This window comes from Oryctolagus cuniculus, chromosome 21 (genome assembly GCF_964237555.1).
Source record: "Oryctolagus cuniculus chromosome 21, mOryCun1.1, whole genome shotgun sequence".
In the NCBI taxonomy this organism is placed as follows: Eukaryota; Metazoa; Chordata; class Mammalia; order Lagomorpha; family Leporidae; genus Oryctolagus; species Oryctolagus cuniculus.
The window spans coordinates 18,521,395-18,533,580 of NC_091452.1; the positions used below are offsets into that span (position 1 = coordinate 18,521,395).

The 12,186-nt window shown below is 60.5% G+C and overlaps 1 protein-coding gene across 4 annotated transcripts in view; it reads left to right on the forward strand.

The window, feature by feature from the left end:
* UBE3B (ubiquitin protein ligase E3B) overlaps nt 1-5,058 on the forward strand; it is a 48,075-nt gene extending 43,017 nt beyond the window's left edge. For 2 of the 4 annotated variants that reach the window (XM_008251359.4, XM_070066019.1), the window contains 2 exons: nt 2,419-2,511; nt 3,230-5,058. In XM_008251359.4, coding sequence (XP_008249581.2) covers nt 2,419-2,511; nt 3,230-3,421 — 285 coding nt within the window. In that variant the 3' untranslated portion in view covers nt 3,422-5,058. Of the gene's footprint in view, nt 1-1,168; nt 2,040-2,418; nt 2,512-3,229 lie in introns of those variants that run through there. The other 2 variants (XM_051835868.2, XM_051835867.2) reach the window with 1 other exon arrangement.
* The last annotated feature ends 7,128 nt before the right edge of the window (nt 5,059-12,186 follow it).

Genomic DNA, 12,186 nt, shown 5'->3' on the forward strand with positions numbered 1-12,186 from the left:
TAGAATCCGCGTTTCACCACCTGCTTCCTGCTCAGCTGTACACACGAACCTCTTGCTCTCTGCTTGGGGTGAATGTGGTGCCTTGAAACGCTTGCCTTTGGGCATTGGGGTGCTCCGTGGGTGGTGGCACCACCATGGGACTGGTAGTTGGTCTGCTGTCTCCACAGGTGGCCGTTGGGAGGGTCAGTCCCTGAGCGGGCCCCCCTGCAGTCCAGCACATGGGCAGATTTTCTCAACACCCCCACAGGCCTTGCTGTACTCGAGGTGGACAGGCAGGAGGAGATTCCGGGAGGATCGGGTCAGGCTGCCCGCCCGTGCTTCGGTCTCCTCGTACCCCACCCCCACCCCTAGAAAGAGGCGAGCCAGCGTCTCGGGCCGTGCCCCGCACGTGCACACCCTTTGGGTAGCCTGTCTTGTGTTCTGCCCTCTTCCTGGGCTGCAGCCAGGCCCACAGCAGTGACTGCACAGCTTGCTCTTTCCACGGGAGATGGAGAGCACTCACCCAGTGATTGACTCCCCGAATGCCCACAACGGCCAGCACCAGGCCAGGCCCAGAGCCAGCAGCCAGCTACTTAAGCCATCACTGCTGCCTCCCAGGCTCCGCGTCAGCCAGAAGCTGACCAGGCTCTGTGACGTGGGATGCAGGCGTCTCGCCCTCCAGATCCATGCCCACCCTCGTGTATTTTGTTCGACTGTGACGACAGCGCAGAGCAGCATCTGACCGTGCCCTCTGGTCCCCTGCCCTTTGACCTTTGCAGCCATCAGCAGACCTGAGCCAGCCCTGATAGAAACCTGTGTGCATCTCCTCATTTTTGACACCAGGCTGACCAGAGCCCTGACAGAGCACCTGTGTAGTGCCTGCACAAGCACCCGGGGCAGCGTGCAAAAAGCCCCTCTTCCCACGTAGGAGCTCCTACAGGTGAAACCCACCGGAGTGGGAGTGGTCTGGTCATTCAGTGTTGGTTTTTTTTTTTTTTTTTTAAGATTGATTTATTTGCAAGAGTTACAGAGAGGTGGAGGCAGAGAAAGAGAGAGGTCTTCCATCTGCTGGTTCACTTCCCAAATGGCTGCCGTGGCCAATCTGATGCCAGGAGCCAGGAGCTTCTTCCAGGTCTCCCACGTGGGTGCAGGGCCCAAGGACTTGGGCCATCTTCCACTGTTTTCCCAGGCCATAGCAGAGAGCTGGATCAGAAGTAGAGCAGCCGGGACTCGAACCAGCACCCACATGGGATGCTGGCACTGCAGGCAACAGCTTTACCCGCTACGCCACAGCGCCGGCCCCTGGGTCCATCCTTTTTGTAAGAACTTTTTTTTTTTTTTTTTAGCAGGCAGAGTGGACAGTGAGAGAGAGAGACAGAGAGAAAGGTCTTCCTTTGCCGTTGGTTCACCCTCCAATGGCATGCTACACACAAAGTGTCTTTGGATGGTTTCAGGACTCACAGGCATTTATAACGGTGGTGAAATGGTACCATGTGTTTTCAGGGCAGAACTTGCTGAATTTAGAGTGAGGTGTGGTGTGGCTGTCTGCTAGAGAAGCGAGGACATTCTGGTCAGGCAGAGGCCCGAGCGCAGACAGAACAGGCGTGTTCAGGGTCAGAGACCATGCACGGACAGAAGCTGGCGTGTTCAGGGACAGAGACCATGCACAGATAGAAGCTGGTGTGTTCAGGGACAGAGACCATGCACAGATAGAAGCTGGCGTGTTCAGGGACAGAGACCATGCACAGATAGAAGCTGGCGTGTTCAGGGTCAGGCCCGTGCACAGGCAGAGGGGGCGTGTTCAGGGTCAGAGGCCCACACGCAGACAGAAGCTGGTGTGTTTAAGGTTAGAGACCACGCGCAGACAGAAGCTGGCGTGTTTGGGGACATACCAGCTGCTGCCATTGAGACAACACCGAGTCTCCCAAGCAAGCGGGGGAGTGTGCCTGCTGCCTCAGCCTGCTCAGCCTGCCTGGCTCCGGGGGCCTGGTTCTGTCAGTGTGCCGGGAGCAGCGCTGTCTCTCAGAGGGTCCCTCGGGAGCCCTGCCCATGGAGCCTGCTCTGCAGAGCAGCAGGCAGGAGCTGCGGTGAGCGTGCCCCCAGGCCCCCCGCCCGGGGCTCCTGCACACGGCTCTAGGTCTCAGCGCCTGGCTGTCCCCACTGGTGCTCTCATGGCGTGGTCACCGCCTGCCCCTCTGGGGACTAGAGTTTGTGTTGTTCCTGCACCTGTCAGTCACACAGCCTCCCATAGGCCAGGTCCTTGGGTGAGGATTTCCTGGGATGTGTCCCGGACCCCCTGGGGCAGGTGCACCTTGTCACCCGACACCGCTGCCTACGGCGGTGACCCAGGCAGCGACCGAGAAAGCAGAGCGTCTGTGGACGCGCGGCCGCGGGAGCTGAGCGGCGCCCTGTGCCCACTGACCCTGTGTTGCCTTGCAGTTTGTGACGAGCTGCTCCAGGCCCCCGCTCCTGGGCTTCGCCTACCTCAAGCCTCCGTTCTCCATCCGCTGTGTGGAAGTGTCGGATGATCAGGTACCTCTGGGGCTGCGGGCAGTGCGGCCGGGCAGTGATCCCGCCTCCTCTTGGCTGTGGTAGCTGTGCCAGCTGTGCGTCTCTGCGGAGGGTGCCCCCTGCAGACGGGCTGCCCTGGGCTGGGGAGGCCCATCCCTCTTCACTTCCTCTGGGAAGGGTCCTTGGGGTAGGGGTGGGCACTGTTTTTAGAAGCCACTGGTCTGCCCAGGGCTCCAGGTCCAAGAGAGACTTTGCTGGGGGGAGGAACACAGGTTTAGGAAGTGGTCAGAGGCAGCTGGACGCAGGCCGTGGCGTCTGGGCAGCATGGATGTGCAGAGCTCATCCCGCGCGTCTGGCCCCCGCCATGAACCCAGAGCCTCTCGTCATGCCAGTCCAAGCTCCTCACGCGGGACAGAGGGCCCTGAGCCTCCACACTTAGGGGCCGCTGACCCATGTTCCCCTGCGGGCCGTGGTGCTGGTGAGGTCGGGGACAAAGGGCCGGGCTGCGGCCAGCCCCGTTGTAGTGCCTTTGCGAGTTTGGTGGCTTTCTGCTCTTTGAACGTGGGCGAGCTGAGCCCCCACTGTGAACCAGGAGGACCCTTACCTGGTGGGGTTCCTGCTGCCGGCCTGGGTGCGGGCGCTGCTCTCTGCCCAGACTCCCAGGCCCTTGGTCCCGAGTGGGGGCCGCCCTGGAGCAGGCCCGGGCACCCCCAACCCGGGCTGCCATGTGTGCTTGCAGGACACCGGGGACACCCTGGGCAGTGTCCTCCGGGGCTTCTTCACCATTCGCAAGCGCGAGCCGGGCGGCCGGCTGCCCACCTCCTCCACCTGCTTCAACCTGCTCAAGCTGCCCAACTACAGCAAGAAGGGCGTGCTCCGGGAGAAGCTGCGCTACGCCATCAGCATGAACACGGGCTTCGAGCTCTCCTAGCCCCCAGCCCGCTGCAGCCATGACGCCCCTGCGGCCTGCACACGGCCCACACACTCCGGGTGGCACCCGTGGCCACGGGCTCTTGCGAATAAAGCTGCAGGTTCCACCCGCCCCGGTCCTCGGGTCCTCTAGTCCTCAGGTCCTCGTCCCAGGGCCCGGAAGCTGAGGCCTGGCAATGGCCAAGGGGCTGCTTTCTGGATGGTCAGGGTTAACGTGAGTCTGTGTGCCCTCAGCCCTTGAGCGAGGTGCCTGTGAGAAGTCCAGGAACCCCAGGCCCCCCCAGCGGCTTCCACGCCGGGCTGTGTGCACACGTGAGTGCCCCCGTTTCCGTGTCTGAAAACTACTCAGGTCAGGCCTCGCCAAGCCTCTATGCACCCGTCAGCCTCTGCCTGCGTCTCCAGCCCAGTCCGCCCAGCCCCAGCCAGGCCCTCCTGCCGCTCCTCGGAGCCACGTGGTCCACCCCACGTTCCCCATCACCTCCGGAGCCCTCAGCAGACCGGGGCCCATCCCAAGCTTTCCCGCGCCCAAAGCCTGCCGGCTTCCACGTCTGTCTGGGCGGGGGCTCCACTCCATGGAAGGCAAAACCCCAAAAGGCGTGGGTCTTGCTGTCAGGCCTCCCTCAGCACTGGAGGCCCGGGAGCGCACTGCCCCGCCGGGCCCCCGCCCCCGGGGCTGAGGGAGCAGTGTCCGTCTTCCCCCGATGGCGATGGCGTGAGCCCTTCCTCCAGGCCCTGTGGGCGGCCTATCAACCCTGCCCCACCCCGTACGCGCGTGCGTGCCCCCACCAGACTGAAGCCGATTGGAAGCCTCTGCCCTGTGGTGCCCGCCCAGGCCCACTGCACTCTTCAAGGCTGTAGAGCGCCCTCTAGCGAGAACCTGCGTGCTAGCGGCAAGACGGGCAAGACCCAGCATCCGCACGGCCCACCGCGGACTCATGGGCTCTGGGGCACCGAGATGCAAAGATGGCGAGCGACTTAAGACAGGAATTTGTTCTTATTGAAGATGTGTTCGTGACCTCTAACTGGGATTTGCACTTTCTTTAACCCTTGGCGCCTTCCAAGAGTTCTTCTAGTCCTGTGTGCCCTGAGCAAGTCTGTACGTAGATGCTGGGGCCTGCACGGGGCCGCAGGACCCCACCCTTGGCTAGAAGCCTAGCCAGCGCGAGTTTGGAGTGAGGGGCTTCTAAGCTCCAGCCTCACCTCCTCCCGGCTCTCCCCTCCCTCGGCGGGGAGGGCTCCAGCCTCACCTCCTCCCGGCTCTCCCCTCCCTCGGCGGGGAGGGCTCCAGCCTCACCTCCACCCGGCTCTCCCCTCCCTCGGCGGGGAGGGCTCCAGCCTCACCTCCACCCGGCTCTCCCCTCCCTCGGCGGGGAGGGCTCCAGCCTCACCTCCTCCTGGCTCTCCCCTCCCTCGCTGGGGAGGGCTCCAGCCTCACCTCCACCTGGCTCTCCCCTCCCTCGGCGGGGAGGTTGTGACTTCCCTGAGTTCTTCCCAGAAGTAGACGTCCTGGGTTGAATCCGTGCTTTTCCGGCAGGTGCTTGTTGGTTCCTGATGGCTGGAAAGAGCTGAGGGCTCCCGTGTTTCTCATCTTCCGCGTGGAGACGCGGGCGGAGGCTTTATTAAATTTGTACTTAGGCACCGTGGCTGCGCGTGGCCTTTCTCCCGGCGAGTGCCTGGATGACCCCAGGTCAGGCGGCGGCACCGCCCCTGTGTCGTGGGTGCGCCCAGGTCTGCTCTCAGATGCAACACAGGACAGGGGGGCACCCTGGGGCTCCGGCCCCCCACTGTCCGCAGCAGCAGCCCTGCCAGGGTACTTGTCTCTGCGGTTCACGTTTGCCACAGTAACACGCACGTGGTCAGTGTGTGTTGGGGAGAAAAAATCCAGAGAACTCAGGTTGGTGAGGTGCAGCCAGGGGTCTTCGGCTTTGCTCCCTGAGGGGTGCCTTGCTCTGACCCTGCAGCGTGGCTGGCCCTCGGGAGCCCACCTCAAACCCGCGGCTCCTCCCAATCCCACCAGCGGCCCTCCCCTCCCCCGCCGCCTGGGAGCACCCCGGGCGGCCCAGGCAGGGAAAAGTGTGGCGGGGCGGCTGGGAGCCTCCAGCGTGACGCCACCCTCCCCAAAACGGAAGCCCTGGCCTCTGATGTTCTGGCTTTTACTTATAAATGATAGCACTACAGAGAGAAAACTTGTCTTTCTAACTGAAAAATAAGTGTTTTTTTTTAAACATTAAAATGAAAATACAGATTTTTGTTCTGAAAGGAAAAGAGGAAAACAGAGCCAGCTCCCAATCACTGGTCCAATCCCCTAAATGCTCACAGTGTCCAAGGCTGGACCAATCCGCAGCCAGGAGCCAGGAAGTCGACCCAGGTCTCTGACACATGGCGGGAGTTCACACACTCACGGCCGCCTCCCAGGGCCTGCATTTGCAGGAGGCTGGGCCGGAGCCTGGTGTCCAACCCAGGCTGCCGGGTGTGGGATGTGGGCCTCCACCGGTGGCGTGACCGCTGGCCAAATGCCCGGAAACAGCTTAGTGTGCCTGGGGGTGTCTGTGGCAGTCACAGGCGCTGGGCTCCAGTGTGGCTGGCAGCGGTGGCACCCCCAGCCTGTCTGTGTGGCCGATGGAGTGAGTGGGCCACTGCTGGAAGCGTGAGAACGGCCCTGAGCAAGTGACGAACCTGTGAATCCAGGTCTCCCTTAGGAACCCCGAAATTGGCCAGTGTAGCCCAGAGCCTGCAGAAGGGAGCGGAGCGTGCAAGCCCTGCCTTCCCGCCGCTTCCTGCCCGAGGCCCACGGAGTCCCCATGGGTGGGACACTCGGAGCTCCCAGAAGTAACAGAATGCACCCCACTCGGTTCTCACTGGAGCAAGACGGGGCTGCCCGGCTTCCAGAGGCTTCTGCTGCAGTGGGCCCATGAGAGAGGATTTGGCGACGGTCACCTGGGGCCCCAGGGGAAGCCCACCTGCTGCTACACAGGGCATCAGCCAGGGGGCGTGGCTCAGGGGGCACCTGTGTCCGCCTTGGCTTGTCGTCACAGCTGACACAGGTTGAGAGCCTGTGCCCGACAGGTTGAGCCCGAGTCCCGAGCCTGCTGGCAGCAGGAGGAACGGACCTGACAGAGCTGGGGAGGGGTAGGGTGGGGATGTGTCTGCCATTTCTCCCTGCCGTCCACCTCGGCCCCGTGCGCTTTAAAGTGAGATGTGGTTGCAGATTCTGAGTTACGGCGGTGTGCTCATCAAGGCTGACTAGCTAATTAGATTTATAAGGACTTGGCTCTCAGAGATCCGTGACCCTGATGTGTCAGCTCAAAGCTCTGAGAAGTCCCTCTGCTAGTTCTCTTGGGAAGTGGGGAGGCAAGGAGGCCCGCTGCTAGGTTTGGAGGGACCCCGTGGCCATTCTCAGACAGATTGGAGACCCTCACTTCCCCCAGGGTCCCCACTCCTGTGAGATTTGTGCTTCGTGTTAGAATCGCCAGAAATGTCAAATGCACTCCACTCATTCCATTACCTCCCTGTGAAGCCGTGGCAGACATTACTAATGGATTACCAAGCTCCTTCCCTGTTGAATCTGGACCCAGCCTTGGTTTTTGCTAAACACAGCCTGCCAGGCAATCTGTTGGAACTGGCACCTCCTCTGCCCTTCCCTGCTCTCAGCAGAACCGAGGGGAAGGAGTTTGGTTCTTACACGGGAAGCCAGGACTGAGCGACGGTTCTGCCAGTTGCTGACAGTGAAACACTGGGCTCATCCCTCTGCCCTAGGGGTGCCAGGGTGTCCAGGGGTAGCTACGGCGATGGTCCGGGATGAGAGTCTGTACAACGTAAGCTTAAGGATGCTGCTTTGTCTACTCCCAAGCTCTGAACAAGATAAAGTCGCTGCAAACCACGGAGAGAGAAGGAGCCGGTGTCCGGAGGGGGGGTGAGAAGCTGGATTAGCTCCTCCCCGGCGGGGGGCGGGGCGGCCAAGACCAGTTTTCCTCCTACAGCAGAAGCCAGGCTGCCTCGGGCTCCGACAGAATGGACACCGCGTGTTCGCCAAGCGACAGCTAGGACCACTGGGGGGCAGCTTCCCAGAGGGTGGCGGGAGCGGAGAAGGGCTATTAGTCCCCAAGGGCCGTGTTTTTTCACTTAATAATGGATAGTGAAGGATTTTCCACAAATACCCATCATTTTCAACAGCGTCTTATCTCCTACATTCCCTTATTGGTAAATATTTGGCTCGTCTGCTTACCCAGCTTCCTCTTGTTGGATGTTGGATGTTGGATTCAGATTCTTGGCTCTGACGAGCAACACTGCACTGAAAGAAACCCTTGCAGTGCCACCGACGTACCCCTTGCCTTGGAAGAAATTCCCAGAGACGGTACTGCAGGACAGTTAGGGCCACGCATCCCGAGGACTTCCATCCCGGTTACCAAATTGCCCTCCTGAAAGGTCCACGCTGTCTCCAGGGCCCCCAGCACCACCACCACCACCCCCACTGGCGACAGCAGGTGCAGCGCTGTGGGCTTGGCACACTCTCCAGCTGCCGGGGTCTGCAGCTGCACCCCTGAGAGCTGTGGAGATTTAAAAAGGTGTTTCTCTGCCAGTCCCTAACTCCCAGGCACCTGGAGAGAGTCCAACAGCCAGGCCAGGCAGGGTCCGGAGGTCACCAGGCACAGCCACCCGCGGGCCCTGGCCTCCTCCCTCTGCACGTGTCCGCCTGGCTGCCTTTTCTCAAGGCCTGTGGCTCGCAGCTCGTGAGTTATAGCGAGGCTTATTCCCCTCTACAGCTCCTATGGAGCTAACAGATGCACGCCCGTCTGAGGCAGTCATGCGGCAAGAGACTTTGGGGCCAATCCTTCCCGTTCTGACAGTGTGTAATCGAGGTGAAGCCATAAATTCCACAAACAAGCAGAAACGACCCTTAGCGACATATGTCTGCTCGACCCTTCCAAGGTGATCGTAAATAAAGGCACCTGCCCGCCGGGGAGGGCCGCGGGGGCTGCAGATGGCCGGGGACGGGGGCCCGAGGACCTGTGCTTCAGGGCCAGTCTCTGTGGAGCCGGTGGGGAGGTCACCCTGTGACCTCCGGGGCCTGGGTCGCCTGGACACCTTTGCTCCATTTCTTCAGTCTAGTTGTTCTCCAAGGCTGCCCCCCCTCCGCCCCGCCCCGCCCCGTACCACCCTGAGCTGGCCCTTGCGTCTTCCTTGGAAGGCTGCCACCTGCTGGCATCTTCCCCGAGTTCATGGGACCCTCCTCTTCCCCAGGAGAAGATGCCCCGCCCTGCTCAATCCTTAGCCACACCCTCCTCCCCCGAGCTGTCCCGTGAAGTTCAAGGTGCTCACTCTGCCTCTGCTGCTGCCCACAGGGAGTCGTTGGCAGCCTGAGTCCCCGGGAGGAGTATGAACGAGCCGGAGCGGCGTAGACAGGTCCACATCCGATCCTGAATTTGGCATCTGACCCGTTATGTGACACTGGCTAAGGAGCAGTCTCCCTGTGCCTCTGTTGCTCCCCCAAAACAGATGCTGACAGCTACGGGAGGGGGGTCTTGCGGGCTGCACGTGCCCTACGCGCGCGGCGGGGGCTGTCCCTGGCTTAGCTGTGGTGAGCCCATCAGAGGAGCCCAGTAGGTGCGGGCTGTTGGTGATGACAGCCATGGAGGCCACCATGGCTCCCCCGTAGACACCGTGCGGCTTGGGGCAGTGACGTCACCCGGTCAGCCCCAGTGCCCTCACGGCTGCAGCGAGGAAGCCAGCTGCGCGTAGCCCAAGGAGTTCTGAGAAGTTAAAACATGGGCGAAGTCGGGCAACACCAGAGCATGCGGCCAAGTGCTGGTCGTGGGGAAGCAGGTGTGCAGCCTGGATTCAAAGCCGGGGACAGAGCCGTGTGGCTGGGAGAGAGTCACGTCTCCCCTCTTCCCCTCTGAGCCTCGGCGTGCTCACCTGGGAGCGGGGGAGGATGATATTAACAGTTCTACGTAGACTCCACAAGCTGCTGAAGCAGTTTTTAAAATATTTATTTATTTGAAAGGCAGGGTGATAGAGGAGGAGAGATACGGGGGGTCAGGGGAGACTTCCATCCACTGGTTTACTCCCCAAATGCCTGCATCAGGCACAGCCAAGCCAAGCTGAAACCAGGAGCCAGGAACTCCATCCAGGTCTCCCACATGGGAGGCAGGGGCCCAAGCACTTGGGCCCTTACCCGCTGCTCTCCCAGGTGCACGCGCAGGGAGCTGGATTGGAAGTGGAACAGTCAGGACTCAAACTGGCACCCCAGTATAGGATGCAGGTGTCCCGAGTGGCGGCCTAGCTGTTCTGTGGTCACTGTTCTATGACAGGGTCACCCTCCCTCTCACTTAGGCACAGCGCTCCTGGAGCCGTGCTCCCAGGGCTGGCTGTGGCAGCCCCCACTGCCCCGCTCAGCAAGTCCAAGCCGCTAGGTGGTCCCAGATACGCCCCTAGGCGTATCTCCTGGACCCTTGGAAGTCTGTGTTAGTCTCAGTTATAAAAGATGAACATTGAACACGGAAGCTCAGAGTGGTTAAGCGGTTTGCTCCAGGTAACTCAGCCAAGAAGTGGACAAGCAGGAATTCGAATAATAATAATAATACCTACAACAATAGCAGCTAACAGGGCCAGCACTGTGACACAGCCAGTTAAACCACAGTCGGCAGTCCCCGCATCCCATATGGGCGCCAGTTCAAGTCCCGGCTGCTCTACTTCCAATGCAGCTCCTGCTAATGTGCCTGGGAAAGCAGTGGAAGGTGGCCCCCAAGTGCTTGGGCACTTAGCCCACTATGCCACAACACCAGCCCCAGTAAATGAATCTTTAATAATAATAATAATAATAATAGCAGCTAACCGTAGCCAGTGGGTGTGCTAAGTGTTGTATTATCTCAGGGCGTGTGTTCAACACAGCAGTTAAGATACTGTTTGGGGGCCGGCGCCGCGGCTCACTAGGCTAATCCTCCACCTAGCGGCGCCGGCACACCGGGTTCTAGTCCTGGTTGGGGCGCCGGATTCTGTCCCAGTTGCCCCTCTTCCAGGCCAGCTCTCTGCTGTGGCCAGGGAGTGCAGTGGAGGATGGCCCAGGTGCTTGGGCCCTGCACCCCATGGGAGACCAGGAAAAGCACCTGGCTCCTGGCTCCTGCCATCGGATCGGCGCGGTGTGCCGGCCGCAGCGCGCCGGCCGCGGCGGCCATGGGAGGGTGAACCAATGGCAAAAGGAAGACCTTTCTCTCTGTCTCTCTCTCTCACTGTCCACTCTGCCTGTCAAAAAAAAAAAAAAAAAAAAAGATACTGTTTGGGAAGCCCGCATCCTGGGTTCGAGTCCTGGCTCCACTTCCTGCTTCCGTGTACCCTGGGAGGCAGCAGGTGAGGGCTCAAGTAGTTGGGTTCCTGCCACCCACACGGGAGACCAGGATTCAGTTCCAGGCTTTTGCTATGGTCTGGCCCAGCCTGGCTGTTGCAGGCATTTGGGGAGTGAAGCAGGCAGAAGACTGGTCTCCGTCCCTGTGAGTCTCTCTGCCTTTCTATCCATAAGTGTCTATTTCCTCTTTAAAATCTGCTGACCTTAAGGGGTAGATACTGTTATTCCCATTTCAGAGATGAAAAAGCGAGTCTGACCAAGACGAGGTGACGTGCCCAGAGTCACGGAGCTGGGAGGAGACAGGGTCTCAAACCCGAGCCTGGCGGAGGCCAGCGTCTGATGGGCGAGTGCTGTCCCGGGGCCTCCGCACGCATCCAAGGCCACCCAGCAGCCCCCCCCCCCACCCAGCCCCAGGTGTTCGTCTCCCACTTCAAGGCTGGGGCTACACGAAGCCCCCGTAGGCTACAGCAGAGGCAGCCTGCGAGCCCCAGCTGAGCTCCTGAAGAGGTGGTTGCGTGTGTTACTGCTCTTGCTTAATGTTTGATTTTATTTTCATCCGATTTGAAGGGCAGAGCACTAGAGACGGAGAGCAGGAAGCTAGAATCGGGAGTGGCTGTGGCTTGAACCCAGCCTCTCCAATACGGGATGCAGACATCAGACACTGTGCCCAGCACCAGCCCTGCGTGGGTCGGTTCAGCCAGGGATCCTTCCTTAGGGGTCCCGTGGACTTGCCCAGATGGTCTGCACACCTGTGAGCGTGTGCGTGCACAGAGCCTCCGCCGGAATCCCAAAGAAGACAAAGCACGACTTTAGAAGCTTCTGGATCTGTGGACTGGCAGAACCCAAGGTGCATCCCCCAAAGCTGCTGGGTCTGCCCCCACCGATCCTGGCCCCCGCCCCGCCCGGGCTCATGGCTTCCAGGTCCCACCTGCCCGTTCTCGCCTCCGCCCAGCCTGGGTTCATGGCTTCCAGGTCCAGCTCTCCCAGAAGACAAGCATTAGGCCAAGGCACATTCCGCCTGCCCCACCCCCACCAGCTGGACTGTGGAGGGGAACTCACTGGCTGCAGTAATCAAGTCAGGGCCAGCCTGAATCCCGCATCACCTGTGAGATTCCTGGGCACCGTCTGAGGGGACGGAAGTGCCACAATTCCTTCCAGGCTCTGATTTATGCAGTCTGCGTGGGGAATTTATTATACAAAAGAGTCTTATTCAATTAAACTTGAAATGCGACCTGGTTCTTCAATGTTCGGCACGCGATGGCTGGGACGGAGCACTCATAAAACCGGATGGGCCGTGGGAAGGGGCTGGGGAGGAGGCGGGGTGACATTGCGGCTGACGGGCGGACGTTTGTCATTGGGATGGGTTACAAGTTCGGGCTGTGGAAATTACTCAGTGAAAAACGCACATTAACAATAGCCATGAA